This window comes from Pyrus communis, chromosome 7 (genome assembly GCF_963583255.1).
Source record: "Pyrus communis chromosome 7, drPyrComm1.1, whole genome shotgun sequence".
Classification (NCBI taxonomy): Eukaryota; Viridiplantae; Streptophyta; class Magnoliopsida; order Rosales; family Rosaceae; genus Pyrus; species Pyrus communis.
This window is the reverse complement of record NC_084809.1, coordinates 12,596,669-12,616,764: the sequence shown is the minus strand read 5'-3', so window position 1 is coordinate 12,616,764 and position 20,096 is coordinate 12,596,669. Positions and strand designations below refer to the sequence as shown.

Genomic DNA, 20,096 nt, shown 5'->3' with positions numbered 1-20,096 from the left:
TAGTGGAATATGTGAGATATACAGATTACATGTCAAATATATATAGGAACTTAGCTAACTTAATTATGTCTAGCTAAGTAGATTAATTATTATATACATGTAAAACATTTGAGTACATACACTAATAATGTAAAACACATTAGCAGATGGGGATATCTTCAAGGGTGCTTGATATAGACTTTGACTTCACGTGATCATTCTTGGTAGCATATGATGGTGGAACATCGTCATCGATAGGGTATGTCTGCATAGAACAATTAGAAAAAGAAATACGCTTAATGAGAGTAGTACGAAAATATCCTCTTAATTAGCAGCTTAAACACCAAGTTTAGGCCTCTATATGCGATACATATGATATGAGATCAGGGTTCAGGGTTCAGGCTTAAGAATAATTTACTTTGACATCAGCCAAGTCCACCTGATGCTCCTCTAAAAAGCTGATGAATTCCATAAAATTCTCTTTTGTCGGGCAGTAATGACCGCTGTAAGGCCATACAGCCTGAACATTATGAAGATCAAATTAAGGTTCATAAATTATGAGGAAAAAAATAATTATGTAATTTGTAATGTTATATATATTGTGTGTTTAAGGAAATAATTCATTAGCAATTAAGCAAGTAATTAACCTCAGGAAACCCATTAGAGGCTACAATTCTCCCTGCTGCAATGGTGGCCCCTCCAGCAAGAAAAGTAGAGTGCTGGAAAAAGCCTTTCTTCTTCTCCCCAACATACATATTCCTTGATGTGCTGAGGACAAAGATCCACTTAGAACCCTCACGAGTATTCACAAGTTTCCCACTTTGTCTGTACACAAGCTTCCCACTCTCCACAATCACTTCATAAGCTTCCCTCTCTTTCTGTGGGAGCAATATACGGAGAAAACAAACATCATTAATCAAGATCAATTTAGAAAAAAAATTGAAACTTAAATATAATCAGATGGCCTGCTATGGAGATCTTTGTGCAGGAAGGTTGTTCTTTAGGCATGTATGGATATTGTCAAAAATATATCGATACATTAATAAGTTTTGTTGGCGGCAATGATATCGCCACATTTTTATGTCATATCGGCGTTAATTGCATTTTTTAAATTGATGGCATATAAAAGACTAGGCAATGTGACACATGTTCCCAGTATCTGGGAAGAGTGATTAAATGTATTGATGCTCACTGGTCCAAGGTATTTGATGCATTGAGACTGCAGATCAGTTCTTGGGCACTTGTCAACGTTTACTTCTTTGCCATCACCAATATCCAACCTTCGTTACGGACAGAGCATCAAAAATTGCAAAAGAATCCTAAAAAATGTTAAAAAATCAGAAAACTTGGGTTCTGGAGGAATTTCACCAGTAGAAGAAAGGCTGAAAGCTCCCACTATTAAACCAGACATCATAGTACAAGTGCAGATTTTGTCCATACCGATGGCGAGGATCAATCTGTACGACACAAGCAGAAGGTAAGGATCCTTCATTTTTATAATTTTTGGTACTGCATGTGAAACGTTACTAAGAAAAAAAATAGGAATTCCTAATGTTGTCAACTTGACTCAATTCATTTGTACACTTAATTTAACAGTGTTAAAATCGAAAAAAAAATTAGCTAAATACTCGGTAAAATTAATCTTAATGTGAGCTTACAGCCTCAAGCCAATGTATTAGAGCTAATTTCGGAGTCTTCTCGTCCGCGGACAAACCCTTCCCAACCTACGTACATTGATCAACCATATATGCTTCTTCATCAAACATAATGTGTATAACATATTAACAATTTAACATAGCATTCTTACAAGATCGTATAATATAAGAATATTATATTTAATATTAAATGAATAATATTCAAAATGCTAACGTTTAAAATTTTCTAAAAGCTCAGTAATTTTCACTGCAAGCGAAATGTATAGAAGAGATCACCTTGGCAGCCCTAGTCCTAGCCCTTCCCCATCTTGAAACTGCAGTTTCTGATTTAATAGATTCAAAAAACGACACGGAGCTCCGCCTAAGAGCAGCAAAGTCCAATGCCTGCCACCTATAACAATTAAAAGAAGATCGAATAAGCACAAATATATTTTTACGCATTATGCAATAAAATTGGACATGAAGCTGCACAAACCATAGCTCCCCAACAACAACAGCGCAATCTGCAAGGTTTCGTCTAGTCCTGTAACTCTTGTAAACTTTCTGCACCTTGATTGCAGCTGCATCAAGCTCAATTGGAGACCGCGGAGAAACCCAATCTTCTGGCTTTAACTTTTCAATGAAAATTTCAGTTTTTCCCTGTGCAGTTTTCCTTGAAACATTTGTCCCAATATTTAGCTGATCACCTAGTTTCCTTTTCTTGCTGCTTATAGATTCTTCGAAAAGCACTTTTTCCATCCCATCAGATATTCCAGTTTTGCTTAAATCAGTTTTCTTGAAGCTAATTGTTCGAGGCGTTGCCTTCCTCTTGGAATTCAAATTGGTGGATGCCTGGGAGCCCATTTGTATAATTTCTGTCAAACCAAAAATCATGTTCACTGGTCTTATAAATTGATTCCAGAAAATACAGCAGTGTTTGAAATTTAATTGGCCCCGTTAAACAGTTGCTTGAATCGAAAGAGAAAACACCAAGAGAGGTTTAAACTTGAAGGGTTAAAAGGTTACATATATATAACTATATAAGAGTGCTTAATCACTCACGGGTTAGTATTTACTAAGACATTTACCAGGTACGTTTTCTTTCATTGCAACGAAATGTTACGAAAATTTTATGTGTATCTGTGTGTGAAAGGGAAATTCAGGCAATTATGCAAAGAAATAACCCTAGTGTACTAGTCAAGAATGTAGTCAGTCACGTCATTGCTTTTAATACAAGATAAAGAGCAAAACGTTAATCCAAAGTCCAAGAAAACAAGGAGAAACTTTCTACAAATTATAAAAGTCACAACTTATCTAATTGTAGTTTCCTTTGAAATTTAGAAAATTATGGGATATCATATATAAAATAAACCCAGGAGCCAAATCTTAATTCCTTTTCTCCTTCATATTTTTCACCAGACAAATGATTTTTTTTTTTTTTTTTTTTTTTGTCAAATGATAGATTTGTTAGATTAGATGTTAGATTAGAAAGCCGATAGAGTTCATACCCATGCCGTGGTGCAAGGGTAACACTTATTTTCAACGCTATGGTAAATGGACACTTGCCACCAGACAAATGATTAATTACACAGTTTCCTTGAACCCTACTAACATAGCCTTCAGCAAATTTCTATGTCGTTGTTGAAAAGTGATTAAGGTTATAAAACATGGAAACTGGAAACCTTTCAACACGTTTTGCAACTGCCCTCACTCCCTCTGAGAAACATTTGGGAAATGATCTCACACTTTATCAATCTGTTGACCTAGTCTATACTAATTTCCGCAAAGATTTACTGGAAATTTCATTTTTATAATTTAAATTACACTAGAAGCTTTGAAGCTTGACCTACCGAATCTTAATTCTAATCCTAATCCAGTTTCTCATCATCTCCCACACAAATTCTAGTTCAAAGTTATATAGTATTGTTCATGGAATTTCTATACCGAAGGTTTTACTTGACCATTTCCTGTTTAAACTTTTCTTTTCGCATCCCAAAATTTTCAGCGCGACTTTTAAGTTTTCTTTTGTAATTCACACATATAACATATTTATATGAAATGAATGTATTAATATTAGACCTTAAAGTATAAGTTATTCGTCAATGTGTTTTATAGTATGATTGAGTGAATTTGTAACAACACTTAACAAGTCAAAGAAGAATTAATAGGCGAACACAGTAGGAGCTCGTTTACTTATCAGTAATGGGAATGAAAAGAAACGAAATAGGTTCTCTTCATGACTTCAATCGCGTTTACTTGTATGTAATTCGTAATGAGATTAACTAAAATCCGTAATGGAATAACCAATTCAAGAATTGGATTAACATTTGATTAACTAAGGGGAGGTTTTTAATCCAAATCTCTTTCCTTACTTTTTCTGATTCTAAAATTATCTGATTCCTTATTTCCTCATTACTTATGAGTAAATGAGCCCTAAAATGTAGGGCTAGGCAATTAATTAAAAAAAACCGACTAAACCAACCAAATTGCATAGAAGGTTTGGTTTGGTTTTTTTTTCTTTCAGTGAGTAAACCGAACCACATCGACTAAAGTCAGTTTGACGAGTGGTTCCTATAATTCTTGGACATCGGTTAACCGAACCGACTCGTGTGTTTGCTTTTATTTGTTTTAATCAGAATAGAAACCTTAGTGGTGACGGTGGTGTTTTGTCTGTATGCCTAGGATGACTTTTCTGTTGCATAGTTTGCATCGATATCACCTTTTCTTTACTTTTCTCGCCTTTTTAGCTGTTTCTCTTTGTGGCCCCATTTTGGGTGTTTAATGGACATCAGTTTTTAGTTGTTTGTTCTTGTGGCCTCTTTTCTCTCACTTTCAGACTTAGTTATCAAACCTAGCACAACAACCTCCCAACCGTGGCCGCCATCCTTCCTTCCTCCACCACCATCATGAATCTCTCCATATGATAGCTCTCTCTCCCACTCCGCTTCATCCACAAACTGAAAACTAACCCAAACCAACTCGTAATTGTTGATTAACCGACATGATCAGTTTTATCCCCGACTTGATCTATGTCGGTTTGCAATTTTGATTCAATCAACTAGGTCGGTTTGGTTTCGGTTTTGACCCAACCCAAACCACCCCTACTAAAATGAGTGCAAAGTAGGAAAAAGAAAAGGACCGTAGAAATTTGGGACTTAAGCTTCATTGGGCTCACTATCGGCATATGGGTAGTCATGGGCCAACAGTAAATCCAAGGCCTCGAGTTCCAAATCCAACAACAAAATGGCTCAGATCATAAGCTATGATCACGCCTTCTGCATTGACCAAGAAAATAAGATCGGAGGTGGATTGTCTGCTTTTTTTATTTTCATACTTTCTTTATGTTTTTTTATTTATATGGTCATGGTTAAATCACGTTAATATTTTATATTCCTATTATTTTTTATTTTATTATTTTTATAAAAAATTAATATAAAATATTAACACAACTTAATCGTGACCACACAGCATAGAAGAGTATGAAAGGAATATAAAAATGGAATAGTAGACAATCCTCTCCAATAAAATAACATTTTTGCACGTCCCATCCTAGTTCTCCGTGCAGTTGCATCAGCACCGTCGAAAATCATCACACGGCCCCACTATATGTCGGCCCTAAATTTAACGGCCAAGATGCAGACACCGCCTCTTGTGCAAATGTAGAAATTAACCAAACATCAAAATAAATCAAGAAATTGAGACCCACAAAAATTCTCAGAGGAACTCCAATGGCAGAACCAAAACCAGAGCTCAAGGACTCTCTCTCAGGTACTTCCATTTCCTTTGTTTTTTCAGAATTCCCCATATCTAATATCAAATCATTGTCCACTTTTAGCAATTACATATTTTTTTCATTTGATTTCTGGGTTTCTGTAGAGTTGATATTGTTGAATTGAATTCTTTTCCAATGATAATTACAGTAAAAATTTGATCTTGGTGATGGGTTTTAGGTAAAGTTGATAGTTTTCTGAGGTGGTGGTATTTGTTAAGCCGATGTAAATTGCGCAGAGAAAAATTCGAGCTTGAGTGCGAGAAATTTTTTCTTTGTGATCGGAAGTGTTTTTATATAAATGGTGTAAAATTTTAATATTTAAGTTTTTAACCTTTTAACACATAACCTACCATTTGTACAATGTCGTATGATGTACCATCATGTATCCCATTCACTTTAATCAATGTGGTTACACCAACGTCTGTTATTTATTGAAGAACATGTAGAAATGATACTTCTATTAGCCAAGTCTCGATTTTAAATATAAATTTATGCATCTATTTATATATTTTGGCATGGCAGAGAAATCAGCAGGACATCATGGTGATAAATCACCAAAGCATGACAAAGAAACGCATGGAAGGAGTGATGACATTGATGAGAGCACCTCCATAGATGAAGTGAAAGGGCCAAGCGTGTTTGAACGGGTGAAGGAAGAAGTGGAAGCCGTTGTCGAAGCAGTTATTCATCCTACGAAATAATCCGCCAGTCGCGATTCGTCTCCCAAGTGAGAGGTTGGTTGATTGAGCCTCTCAGTTGTAAGCATGCTTGAAAATATTTGCTCTCATTTGGAGAAATGGGATTTATAGTCGGCAATGTTTGTGTAGTTTCTTTAATTTGTACTTGTTGCGTTGCAGTTCATGTGGTTGATGAAATGGAGCCATTTTAAGGAAACTGTTGCATGATTCCTCAAATATTGCTCATCATCTGCTTACTTTTTGAGTAATATACTCTTAATATTATTTTACAGATATTTGAACTCGATATATTATCTTATGGAACAATCAAAATAGTCACGCAATAAGTGAGATAAAAAGATTGTTATATATCCCCCCTTGGATGTAAGAGTCTCTGCAAATGTAGAAGCTAAATAGTATCATGACCACTCTAAGTTCCATCACAATCTGCTATAGGTTTGCACACTTGTAGTGGTTAAACATGATATTGTTAAATGGTGATGCCATTTGGTATGTCTTGTATGTGGGAGAAGGGGAAGGGTGTTGTGGGGCAAAATCTGGGGTGTAATAGAATATATCCCCGTCTCTCCATCTCTCTTCGTGCGGTCATGTGATGAAAAAAACAAAGATGTGGGATATATTCCGGTTACAACTTACACGTTAAAATCTCGTGTTGTAGTCTAGAGCATCTTTGTTTTGCTTTTAATACATGACTTGATTTTACTATAGTTGAGATATTTACTTACCCAACAATTACTTGAATTGAATTATATATGAATCTGATTTGCTTGGAAGTTTATATCTAATTTGCGTCCGATTTTCTTCAGATCGGATTCAAACTTCCAAGCAAAGCCAGTTTCAATTTTCATAAACTTATCAAATTGGATTAAATCTTCAATCCCATCAATCTTAATCTTAAGTTTATTGAGCATATCAGGTGGGAGGTCTGGCTGGAATCATATAATAGCACATATTGACCTTTCTTCATAGCAATAAATGAGTCAATGCCTTCTTCCACACTCCTAGTTGTAGTTTCAGGTGGGAGAAAGAGAGAGGCTTAGGGTAACACTCACATGGACCGAAAAATAATCTAGTATGGAACGACTCATAACATGGTCTAAGATCTATGGCCATTTGATCCTTAACGGTATAATTCAATGGCTAAGGATCAAACTGCCACATATCTCGATCTATGCTATAAGCCGGTCCATTATAAATAACCTCCACATTGACTACTAGGGAGAAATCCCTAGGAACATGAACTTACTAGCATATATATGCACGTATGTATGTAGGGATGCTTTTGACATTGGGTTGTGCAGTGCTGTTGCTACAGCAGTCTTCCTTTTTATGACGTTGCTGCTGACCGAATAATCCCATTTAGGCAAAATATTTGCAGCAAATTCTTACTCAAATTTACTATTAGTACGGCACAGCAGTGCCTATTGCTTCCTAGCAGCCAGATAAAGATAGACTGCTTTCACAGCACAAACCTCAAGAAATTATATTTACTAAACAAATTTTATGCTGGAAATACACTAGCGTTCAACCCCCTGTCAGCGTATTTGATTTTTTGGCCGTTGATGCATGTAGGATATCGTATAGAATTCACGTATAGTTAACAGTTATTTGCGTAACGTCCGAGTCTAACAATTCCCATTGTGAATTGATTTTTTTACAAACTGTTTTCTGCCTTTACACACTCCTATTTTCTTTTATTAGTTGATATTTATTTCTAACTTTAAATTGAAGAAACGAAGAATTATGAAACAAAAGTAAACAAGTGTGTAAGAGTGTAACAAGAGAAGAGAGGATGTGTATGTCAAAAACAAAGAAAGCAAAAATAATGTTGATAACGTGTTAATGTGATCATCTGGGATTCTGAAAGTGGCTTGATGACAATCGAGGCCGTCCAAATTCTTAAATGCCACGCTGATGCAATCATGCAGGTCCCCATGGAGGGTCCTGATTGGATGGAGGTACAGAAAGCGTGGGTGTTACCCACTTACCAACCTGAAAAAAAAAAAAAAAAAAAAAAATTGACCCAAATAAATGTATTAAAACTCATTAAATTCCTGTGCTGATCCTTTCTCCTTTCTGCCACTCCCTCTGGAAATCTGGATTCGCATACCCTTTTGAAGCAATGTAAATAATATCAGATTAATGAAAAATAGGTGTGGAAGCTAGCTAGGCAGCTAAAGGAGCCGAGATTTCTTGAAATTTCCAGACCCCAAAGGAGGAGCTGTTATTGGGAGATAGATTGTCTGTCATTTCATTTTCATACTCTTTTAATATAAAATATTAACGTGGTTTAATCGTGATCATATATCACAAAAAAGCTTGAAAGAGTATGAAAATGAAAAGACAGACAATCCAACTCTATGTTATTTTGGGCCTAGGGACCCGCTCATTGAATACTACTCTGGGTTGATTTCAGAGAGAGAAACAGAGATATTTCTAGAGAGAGAGAGAGAGAGAGAGAGAGAGAGAGAGAGAGAGAGAGAGAGAGAGCATATCAGTATCTTCCTTTGATCATAAGGGTTTTGAAGTGATGGAAGGAGTGAAGACATTGACGAGGGAGAATGATTATCTTTCCTTCTATTATCATCTCTTTCTCTTTTTTCTTCTCATATTATTTTTTTTGTATTATTATCTTTATAAAAAAATCAATATAAGATGTTTACATTATTAAACTGTAACCGTTCAAATAAAAGAGAAAAGAATGAGAGAGAGATTAGAGAGAGAGAATCTTTCTCTATTGATGAGAGCACCTCAATAGATGAAGTGAAAGGGCCAAGCGTGTTTGAACGGGTGAAGGAAGAAGTGGAAGCTGTTGTCGAATCAGTTATTCATCCTACGAAATAATCCGCCAGTCACGATTCGTCTCCCAAGTGAGAGGTTGATTGATTGAGCCTCTCAGTTGTAAGCATGCTTGAAAATACTCATTTGGAGAAATGGGATTTATAGTCGGCAATGTTTGTGTAGTTTCTTTAATTTGTACTTGTTGCGTTGCAGTTCATGTGGTTGATGAAATGGAGCCATTTTAAGGAAAATGTTGCATGATTCCTCAAATATTGGTCATCATTTGCTTACTCTTTGAGTAATATACTCTTAATATTATTTTACAAATATTTGAACTCGATATAATATCTTATGGAAGAATCAGAATATACCACGAGATAAATGAGAAAGAAAGATGGTTATATATCCCTGCTTGGATGTAAAAGTCTCCGCAAATGTAGAAGCTAAATAGTACCATAACCATTCTAGTTCCATCACAATCTGCTATAGGTTTGCACACTTGCATTGGTTAAACACTGTATAGTTAAATGTTGATGCCATTTGGTACGTCTTGTATGTGGGAGAAGGGGAAGGGTGTTGTGCGGCAAAATCTTGGGTGTAATAGAGTATATCCCCGTCTCTCCATCTCTCTTTGCGTTGTCATGTGATGAGAGCAATAAAGAGATAGGATATATCCTGATTAAACAGTTGAATTTTTTGTTGTAGTCTAGTAGCATCCTTGTTTTGCTTTTAATACATGACTTGATTTCACTATAGTTGAGAGATTAACTCACTGAACAATTACTTAAATTGAATTATCCTTACAAATGTATGAATCTGATTTGACTTCTGATTTGCTTGGAAGTGTAAATCTGATTTGCGTCTGATTTTCTTCAGATCGGATTCAAACTTCCAAGCAAAACCAGTTTCAATTTTCATAAACTTATCAAAATTGGATTAAACCTTCAATCCCATCAATCGTAATCTTAAGTTTATTGAGCATATCAGGTGGGAGGTCTGGAATGACCATATAATAGCACATATTGACCTTTCCTCCTAGCAATAAATGAATCAATACCTTCTTCCGCACTCTTAGTTGTAGTTTCAGGTGGAAGAAAGAGAGGGGCTTAGGGTAACATTCAACACATAGACCGAAAATTCTAATATGGAACGGCTCATAATATGAACTATGATCTATGGCAATTGAATCCTTAACAGTATGATTCAATGGTAAGGATCCAACTGCTATATTTCCCGATACATGCTATAAGCTGGCACATAATAGATAACCTCGACATTGACTACTAAGGAGAAATTCCTAGGAGCATGAACTTACTAGCATACATATACATGTTTGTATGTAGGGATGATTTTGACATTGGGTTGTGCTGTGCTGTTGCTATACAGTCTTCCTTTTTATGACGTTACTGCCGATCGAATAATCCCATTTTTAGGCAAAATATTTGCAGCGAACTCTTACTCAAATTTGCTACTAGTACGGAGAAAAGCAGCTAGAGAGAGAGAGAGAGAGATAGAGAGAGAGAGAGAGATACTGCACTATCAAGCTTTTGCTTATAGGACTTGCTTTCACAGCACAAACCTCAAGAAATTATATTTACTAAACAAATTCTATGTTTGAATAACACTACCGTTCCGCCGTTTATCTATACATATGATTTTTAACCATAGATGCATGGAGAATATGTTATAAAACTGACATATAGTTAGTTATTAGTAGCGTAAATGAACAATTGAATCTAACAATTCTCATTGTGAATTGATTTTTTACAAACTGTTTTCTGCCTTTACACACTCCTGTTGCCTTTTTTTTTTTTTATATTGAAATTTATTTTTAACCCTTAAATCGAAGAAATCAAAGAGAATTACGAAGCAAGAGTAAATAGGTGTGCGAGAGAATGCAAGAGAGAGAAGAGAGGATGTGCTTGTCAAATACAAAGAAAGCAAAAATAATGTTGATAACGTGTCAATGTGATCATCTGGGATTCTGAAAGTGGCTTGAAGACAATCAAGGCCATCCAAAATATTAAATGCCACACTGGTGCAGGTCCACATGGAGGGTCCAGATTGGATGGAGGTACACAAAGCCTGGGTGTTCCCCACCTACCAACCTGCCAAAAAAAAAAAAAAAAAGTTGACCCAAATAAATGTATTAACTAACTCATTTGAAGCAATGCAAATAATATCAGATTATAGAAAAGTAGGTGTGGAAGCTAGGCAGCTAACAGAGCTGTGATTTCTTGAAATTTCCAGACCCCAAAGGAGGAGCTGTTATTTTGGGCATAGGGACCCGCTCATTTAGTAATACTCTGTTGGGTTGATTTCAGAGAGAGAAACAGGGATATTTCTAGAGAGAGAGAGAGAGAGAGCATATCAGTATCTTCCTTTGGTCATAAGGGTTTTGAAATGAGTTTTCAAATGAAGGTGGAAACTTTTTAGAGCTTTTCACAGTTTGACAAGAAACCCCAGAATCAGTTGCTTGTGAAGCAAAATTTTCTCTCTACCAATGCAAGATAGAGAGAAAATCAAGAAAATTTCAGAGCTTCTGGGGATTTGGATTTTTGTACTCTAGGCTTTTTCTTCACCTATATATACATTTATACACATATATATATATATAATATACATCTCCCATCAATTTGTGCATGTACATCTTGTGCTGTGAGTTGTGACTGATTTCAAATCTCTCTCTATCTCTCTCTCTCCTCTAATCATACTCACCATAATCACAGTAATCATTTGTGGGTTGAAGCAATGAGGAAAGTTTATTGGTTTGTGATAGCTCTGCAAGTATTGAGTTGGGTTTCTGCAACAAGAAGGCCTTTTCCTCCAAATGCAGGTCTTGGTGTTCATCAACCAGGTTACTCACTTCCCTCCTTTCAACTTCAAGATGTCCTTTTCAATCATTACCATAAAAAATGTGTGTTTTTTCTCGCAACTTATTCAAGTAGAAAGTTTGAATTTGGATTTATATCTGTTTTCTTCTGTGATATTGATCTGTTTTTTTCCTTGCTCCCCTTAGTTTTTATAGAGTTTTTCTTTTATATTTTCATCGCATATCAACCCCTTTTCTTCTTCCTCTTTCATGTCAGGATGTTTTTATCTTACATGTTATATTGTAAACTATTCTAATTACGGAGAGGGGAATTCGAACCCGGGTGCAGAGAGGGCACACTGTGGCTTGATAGTATTTGGTTTAGCTCATTAGTTTCTCTTCTAACTTCTGTTAATGCTTGACGGGGCACAGGCAAAAGCCCAGAGTCTTTGCAAGCTACCCTACAAGAGGTTTCTCTCTCTCTCTCTCTCTCTCTCTCTCTCTCTCTCTCTCTCTCTCTCTCTCTCTCTCTCTCTCTCTCCCCCTCCTCAGTGCAATTTTATTGAAATTTTCTTGTGTTTAAAGGGTTCAAAGAGCATCCATGGAGGAGTGGGAAAGATGAATGCAATAGCAAACTACAGAGAAATCAGCAAACTAGGGTCAAGCCCTCCAAGCTGTGACCATAAGTGTTATGGGTGCACTCCATGTGAAGCCATTCAAGTGCCCACTACCAAAATGCAAACCTCCCATCTGAGGGTGCAGTATGCAAACTACGAGCCTGTGGGTTGGAAATGCAAGTGTGGCCCAACTTATTACACCCCTTGAAGGCTTGAACACAATTCCCAATCCTATCTACTCAACTCAATTCATCCTATTCATCCATTGTACAAATATCAATTTTAATGTGCATTGATCTTTGCTTCTTTCTAATTATAATAGTACAATGCGAGACGTAACAAGTTTTTACCATAACTCTTTAAGAGTATTCACCTCTTACACTCGAGGTGCTAAGTTTGATTCTTTATCTCTCATCATCATTAGATACTGAAATGCATAAGCATTGATGTGCATAATTAGACAACTAGTGATATGATTTACATTTGATGAAACAGTTGGACAAAATTGAGGTTAAGGGTACCATTGATGTGCATAATTAGACTACTAGTGATAGCAAGCCAAAAAATAATAGCAACTATTTGAGATGCGTAAATTTAGGGGTGTAACTTGACTTCCTATTCAACCCTAACCTAATGTTTACAATATGAGTTTGAGTTTGGGTTATGTTATACCTCAAACTCCAAATCAATAATATGCTCAAAAGAACTATGGTACTTAAGCAAGGCCCTTTAGGCACTTTTGAATTAGGCTTTAGGTTGTTGCAGGTTCACCCGGATTCAATTGGGTACAAGTTCTCAATCCAATAAACAGGGGTGGGTATGGTTGATTCAGTGCGGTTTAGGATAAAACTGAAATCGAAGCTGAAATTTTTTTTCAATTCGGTTCAATACAGTTTTGAAGCTAAAATTGGAATGGAACTAAACCATTTAGTTTTAATTTGATTTGATTTTAAACGGTTTTGGTTTATATCATTTGCAAACAAAATGACTAGCTTCATGAATGGCAGCTACGGTCTTTAGCCATAGCCCCCGCTAGTTCCCTTTCTCATCATGAATCCCTACTTCCACACCTCGCATTTTTGCAGTCTCGTCAAGAGCACTACTGGTATTTAGTTTGTAAAAACCACCAGGTTGCAGTCTCTTCGGAGGGCAGCTAGCAAGCATTGATATGCGTTTTAAATCAGTACGATTCAAAATTGTAGCCAATATTCAATTTTTAATCAAAATAGGCACAACAGATTGACGGCTTGAAGAATGCTAACTAATGTAAGGTGTGTGATCTTTTTAATGTGGAATCTAGGCTTTTTTTTGCGGTGCGGTTGGATTTTGGTACGGTTTCAGATGTTCATTACTGAAATCAAATCGTTCTTCTATTTCAAACCAATACTGTTTTAAAACCACAAAAATTGAATTGTTCAGTGCGGTCCAATTTATTTCCTGTTTCGCTTTAGGATTTTGGTTCCAAGTGTCCCACCCTACCAGTAAATGATCAAGTTAAGGTGAGGTTGAGTTTTGGGGATTTGGATTCCATCTGGATTCAAATTGTGGGAATCCTAGAGTTCCTCACATCATAACCGTTTATCATACATCGTGCGGTCAACAATCATTTTGAATTTTTTATTTAAAATTAAACATAAATAGTATCTACGAAAAACTAATCGCATGTTGTACGATGAACGGTTAAAATGTGAGGATCTCTAAGATTCTCATAAAAAAGATCAAAAGAGGATCCTCATCCAAGTTTTGGAGGGTATTACCTAATCATAACTCGCTCAATCGGATTAAAAGTCGAGTTGAGCATGAACAGATTTGGGTATATGCAACTCGAATGACATGTCATTTGATGTGGTATCCATACTCCAAAACTTAAAAATGAAATGACGAAATTGCCCGAATGAAAATAAGTACGGAAAGGGATCCTCTTCAGATCCTTTCCTCCTAATCTACCAAGTACGGGAATCCGGGCCGTTGAAATTTGATCAAATGGTTACCAACAAGGGCCCACTTTAAAAGTTATAATAACTTTAGCTGTTAGATCAAATTTCAATGGCCTGAATCCCTAGACTTAGTACTGGTTTGGTGTTGAGGTGCTTTTATAAAAAGTGGGTATAAAAAAAAATTGAGCTCAAAAAAGTGTTTGGTAAACACTTAAAAACAGCTTATTTTCATAGTTTTGGGTGAAAAAAAAGCTGAAAACGTGAAGCGGCAAAAATGAGTTTATTCTTACAGCATAGCAAAAACAGTTTTTTTTCAAAGCACAGCAATACCAAACCAGCCCTTAGTGGATTAGGAGGAAGAGATTTGGATCTCTTTCCAAGAAGTACATAGTTAATGAAGAGAAAGTTACTCAAGTAACTCAACATAATAGTAATAACAAACAGTCAAAAGTCAGTTAGGAAAATTACCACTTGTAATTTCCTTAAGTCTGTTAGTTTGTTATTTTTTAGCTTGCCTATAAATACTCTTGTAACTTATCATTTTGACAAATGAAAATCATTTACCAACCTTTATTCTTCATCCAACCTTAACTCTACCATTCCACATTCACCATCACCTGCATCTCCACCTGTTTTTCAACCTACATAATTTGCAAGTACTATTGAATCTGCAGCTAAATCAATTTCTGCGCCTACACCTGCATCAATTCCTGCAACTGCCCATGTCTCGGTTCTTGATATTGTTCCTATCCATACATCTCCACCTCCAACCCTTCCTGTCTCTACTCATCCTATGCCAACTAGGTCAAAATCTAGAATTTTTAAGCCCTAGGCATTCACTGCTACCAAACATCCTCTTCCTTCCAACTAAAACACTGAGTTTGTTCCAACTACATATATCCAGGCATCCAAATATTCACATTAGAGAGCTGCAATGCATGATGAGTTTAATGCTCTGCAAAATACAAGAACATGGACATTGGTTCCCCCTGATCCTTCTTACAATCTCGTTGGGTGCAAATGGGTCTTCCGGATTAAAAGGAACCCTAATAGGTTTGTGGACCGTTATAAAGCCCGGTTAGTAGCTAAGGGATACAATAAGCAAGAGGGTATTGATTACAGTGATACCTTTAGTCCAGTGGCTAAACCAGTTACCATTCGACTTCTTCTCACACTTGCAGTTCAATCTAACTGGTTTCTGTATCAAGTGGATGTCAATAATGCATTCTTACATGGTTGTTTAAAGGAAAATGTATATATGTCTCAGCCTCTAGGATTCATTGATCATGACAAATCTTCATATGTTTGTCATTTGCAAAAATCCCTCTATGGCTTGAAACAAGCTCCTCGGGCTTGGTTTGAAAATTTGCAATCTACTCTATTCTCTATGGGATTTAAGGCTTCACAATTTGATCACAACTTGTTTGTGTTGCAACAACCTATCTTGGTGATTGTTTTGGACTATGTCGATAACATTATTGTCACTGAACCTTCTTCCACTGCCTGCACCAATGTTATCTCTCAACTTAGTGTTCAATTTCCAATTAAGGATTTGGGTGATTTGCATTTTTTCCTTGGTTTAGAAGTTACCCGAGCTTCTACAGGGATCTTTATTCATCAATCCAAGTACATCTTGGATCTTCTCAAATGAACTAAGATGGATGGAGCAAAGCCCTGCATAACTCCTCTTGGTTCTACTAAGCTTGATCTCACCGGTTCTCTATTAGATAATCCAGAGGAATATAGGTCTATTGTTGGGGCCCTTCAGTATCTTACATGGACTCGTCCAGATCTCTCTTTTGCAGTTAACTTGGTCTGCCAATTTATGCATTCTCCCAGAGAACCCCACTTTCAAGCAGTAAAGAGAATACTTCGCTATCTTAAGGGTACACTTGGCTATGACCTATGGTTTCCTAAAACCTCGACTCCTCTCACTCTCAAAGCATATTCTGATGTTGATTGGGCGGGGTGCTCATGGGATAGATGCTCGACTGGGGGTTTTTGTATCTTTCTTGGACCATCCATCATTAGTTAGAGTGCCAAGAAGCAACATATTGTTGCTCGTTCATCCACAGAAGCTGAATATAGGTCCTTGGCACATACTGCTGCTGAATTGACATGGATATGCAAACTGTTCACATATATTGGTTTCAAGCTGCCTTCTCTTCCTCAAATTTGGTGTGATAATGTTTCAGGGATTACCCTTGCTTCCAACTATGTTTTCCATGCTCACACCAAGCATGTGGAAATCGATTACCATTACATAAGGGAGCTTGTTCTTGCCAAGCTGCTGACTGTCCAATTTGTATGCAGTCAAGATCAACTTGCTGACATTCATACCAAATCCTTTCCAAGGCAAAGATTTCTTCTTCTCAGATCCAAGCTATCACTTCAACCTTCTCCGTTTAGCTTGAGGAGGTGTAAAGAGAAAGTTACCCAAGTAACTCAACATAATAGTAATAACAAACAGTCAAAAATCAGTCAGGAAAATTACCACTTGTAATTTCCTTAAGTCTGTTAGTTTGTTATTTTTTAGCTTCCCTATAAATACTCATGTAATTTATCGTTTTGATAAATGAAAATCATTTCTCAATAGTTAATTTATATAAAAAAATATAGAACGTTGGCAAAAATAATTCGTATACACAGAACTCTGCAACTGTAAAGCTAAACGCTCTCTGCTTTTCCCACTCCATCAACGATGGCAAGCCTCTTCAGCTACCGTGTAAGTCTCTCTGTCTGTCTGTCTGTCTCTCTCTCTCTCTCTCTCTCCCTCCCTCCGATGTCTTGATTTTCCAGGATTCCCGTTTACGATGAGGATCGTTTCTGGGTGTGTGCAATTGTTACACAAGATCCGTAAAATTCTGAAAAAAGGTCTGGAATTCTATGCAATTAAATATAATTGTCTCAACACTTAGCCATTTTTTGGTACAATTAATTGGGAATCGTTTTGTGGTGATCTGGAGATTACACCGTATTCAAGGTCACTTTTTTTCCCATTTTCTTAGGAACCAAACAGTTTGCGAGCATATACGCGTTCTATTTGATTTTAAATGTCGCATCAAGCGCCCATTTTCTTTTCTTTCTGTGCGTTTCTGGGCTTTCCCCAATTTTAGATCTTTATGAACTCAGCAAAAGTTTCAGTAATTATAGAATGTGAAGATTATGGGTGATTTGTTGCTTTACCTGATTTAGAATCAATAGGGAATGTGTTTGGAAATGCTGTTATATTGGGTTTGTGAATATTGTGGTTAATTTCTTATTTGAGAAGATTAATGTGGTTAATTCCTTATTTGAGAAGATTAATGTGGTTAATTTCTTATTTGAGAAGATTAATGTGGTTAATTAAGATCCGAGGCGGCGAGGATACAATGGTGTTGTTATAGATTTGGTAAGGATTGTAGAATGAGAAGAATCACCGGTGCTTAGCACTTCGTTTTGACCCGATAGATTTCTGACAGGGCGTGTATGCTGCATTTTTATGCGTGATTTGTGAAGTATGGATCCCCACATACAGTTGTTATTAGCTTGAGGTTTGCCTCCTCAAGCCGACTAGTTATTTAGGTTGATGAATTAAAGCTTGATGTGAGGCGAAGTGAACTTATGACGGATACTACATCGTTCCATAAGGCTGAACTCGAAAGAGTTTGAGTATTCATCATGTAGGAAGTAAATGGACGTGCTGTTCAGTTAATAAACTTTCTAATTTCATGTAGGACTCGTGCCCTTCTGTGAAGAACATTCTTCTTCTGGACTCTGAAGGAAAGCGTGTGGCCGTCAAGTACTTCTCAGATGATTGGCCAACAAATGGTGCAAAGTTGGCTTTTGAAAAATCTGTGTTCACTAAGACTCTGAAGACAAATGCTCGGATAGAAGGTATGCAGCTAAACATGATTGAAGTAAACACGGAAAGAGTCCAAGGAAAAAAGACCTTCATCAATGTGCTGTAAAAGTCAATGTTATATCACCACAGTTGCAGTGTTCATGTTTTGCTATTTTTTTTTAAACTGCAGCGGAGATAATGATGTTTGAGAGCAATGTTGTTATATATAAGTTCGTGCAGGACCTTCACTTTTTTGTGACTGGAGGTGACGATGAAAATGAACTGATTTTAGCCACAGTTCTCCAGGGATTTTTTGATGCAGTTGCCCTTCTCTTGAGGTAGTCTTTGTCGTTAAATTTTTATATTAGATCTTTTTCCTTTCTGATGATTATTTGTCCATACCTTTGCTGTATAATCTTACAATTTTCTTCTTGTAGGAACAACGTTGACAAACGTGAGGCACTAGAGAATCTGGATCTTATACTTTTATGTTTCGATGAGATTGTTGATGGAGGGTATGCTATGCTTCTTAAATTCTCTCACTCTACATCCATGCTCCTATATATCTGCAAAGTTGGTCAGTCTTTGAATCATGAGTACGGCAAAGTGACAGTAGATTGTCTGTGTGCGTGCATGTGGGTGTATGCACCTATATATCTACAACCTTTGCTACAGTCTTTTAATTGTGGTACACTTCATTCTAAATAATAACAATCACTAGTCCATGTCCATAAACTGTACCTGATATTCTTCTCTCTTTGTGGAGCATTTTGTTCAGAAACACCCCAAGACGTTCAAAATGGGTGCTGCTTGGTTCATCCTCAATCGTATTTCAGTCAATTAAGTGTTTTGATTGTATATTTACGCCGTTAATTGATATGGCAGGATGATTCTCGAAACAGATCCAAGCATTATTGCAGGAAAGGTGGCAACTCATACCATGGATGCCGATGCACCGTTGTCTGAGCAGGTACTACAAGCTCCTCATTTGATGCCTTAAGTTGAAAACCAAATTAATTAATTGTCACCCATGCCATTGCTTAAAGAAGAAGATATGTTGACACCTTGCTATCCAAGATCATCAAATCTTGAACTTTACAATCTTTCAGATATCAAAGCAGCGCTAATCCAACTAGCACAAAATTTTGCAAACTCGTATCTTAATCTAATCCCGTCGCCTTCTACTAAAATGCAGACCATAACACAAGCATGGGCAACAGCACGGGAGCATCTAACCAGAACCCTTCTCAAATGATGTGTTTTTGCGCGCAGAGAGAATCAATTGGCTTCACTTTTAGTTTTATTCTTTTTCTGCTGAGGAAATTTGTTTCATATTTTGACAAGGTCTTGTTCCCTTCCTTCATAATGTAGAGTAGTTGGATATTGGTCAATGGGTTCTTTATACCATTGTTCTTTTTTTTTTTTGGGTTTCAATCTTGCATTGGATTAAATAAAGATTAGTGCTATTCACACTCATCTTTTTAGTTCCCGCACACTCTTGTTAGTTTTTATCCATTGGTCTTCTTCAATTCAAATTAATCCGACGGTCAGAAATTGAGATAAGTGTGTGAAAAGTAAAAATGGATGTGTGGATCTCACCACCCTAAATAAATTGAACAGAAATGACGGATATGATTAAACAGGAGTGCGTATGAGGAGAAAAATTGTACATAGTTTTTTTTTTTTTTTAACAAATGATAGTATCTACACTAAGGGGTGGGGGAGTTAGCTAAGCTTCATAATGGGCTAGCAATGATGTGGTTCAAATTGCCTTTGATGAGAATCGAATCTAAGATCTTTCAGTTACAAGTGAAGATGAATATCACTAGACTATAGTATTAAGTGGCAAATTATATCGAGGGTGAGTTAAGGGACATCAACAGGCAGGGTGGTGTCATTTCCCCATCATACGCTCGCTTCGATCTTAAGTTTGGGCCTCTACATATATGTGTTTGACCATGAACTCGACCCATGATATGTGGGTTGCTTCACATGCACAACGAGTTATAACAGTTGGCAAACTCGTGTCAAATGATTTGAATA

The 20,096-nt window shown here is 36.6% G+C and overlaps 3 protein-coding genes across 3 annotated transcripts; 2 read left to right on the top strand and 1 right to left on the bottom strand.

Moving 5' to 3' along the window:
* On the bottom strand, positions 1-2,477 carry LOC137740579 (IQ domain-containing protein IQM1-like). The gene is made up of 8 exons (XM_068480419.1): positions 2,110-2,477; positions 1,911-2,025; positions 1,638-1,703; positions 1,348-1,436; positions 1,172-1,259; positions 627-857; positions 398-499; positions 1-244 (listed from the first exon to the last, which is right to left on the bottom strand). The coding sequence occupies exons 1-8, from the start codon at positions 2,475-2,477 to the stop codon at positions 140-142; spliced, it is 1,164 nt and encodes a 387-aa protein (XP_068336520.1). The 3' UTR covers positions 1-139.
* A 13,410-nt stretch (positions 2,478-15,887) lies between these two features.
* On the top strand, positions 15,888-16,644 carry LOC137740578 (uncharacterized mitochondrial protein AtMg00240-like). Its single transcript, XM_068480418.1, has 2 exons — positions 15,888-16,233; positions 16,544-16,644. The coding sequence occupies exons 1-2, from the start codon at positions 15,888-15,890 to the stop codon at positions 16,642-16,644; spliced, it is 447 nt and encodes a 148-aa protein (XP_068336519.1).
* Positions 16,645-16,821: 177 nt separating this feature from the next.
* Positions 16,822-19,474, top strand: LOC137740341 (coatomer subunit zeta-2-like). Its single transcript, XM_068480202.1, has 6 exons — positions 16,822-16,955; positions 17,947-18,106; positions 18,244-18,391; positions 18,491-18,568; positions 18,939-19,023; positions 19,249-19,474. Exons 1-6 carry the CDS (start codon positions 16,932-16,934, stop codon positions 19,306-19,308), a joined length of 555 nt encoding a protein of 184 aa, XP_068336303.1. The 5' UTR covers positions 16,822-16,931; the 3' UTR covers positions 19,309-19,474.
* Positions 19,475-20,096: the final 622 nt, after the last annotated feature.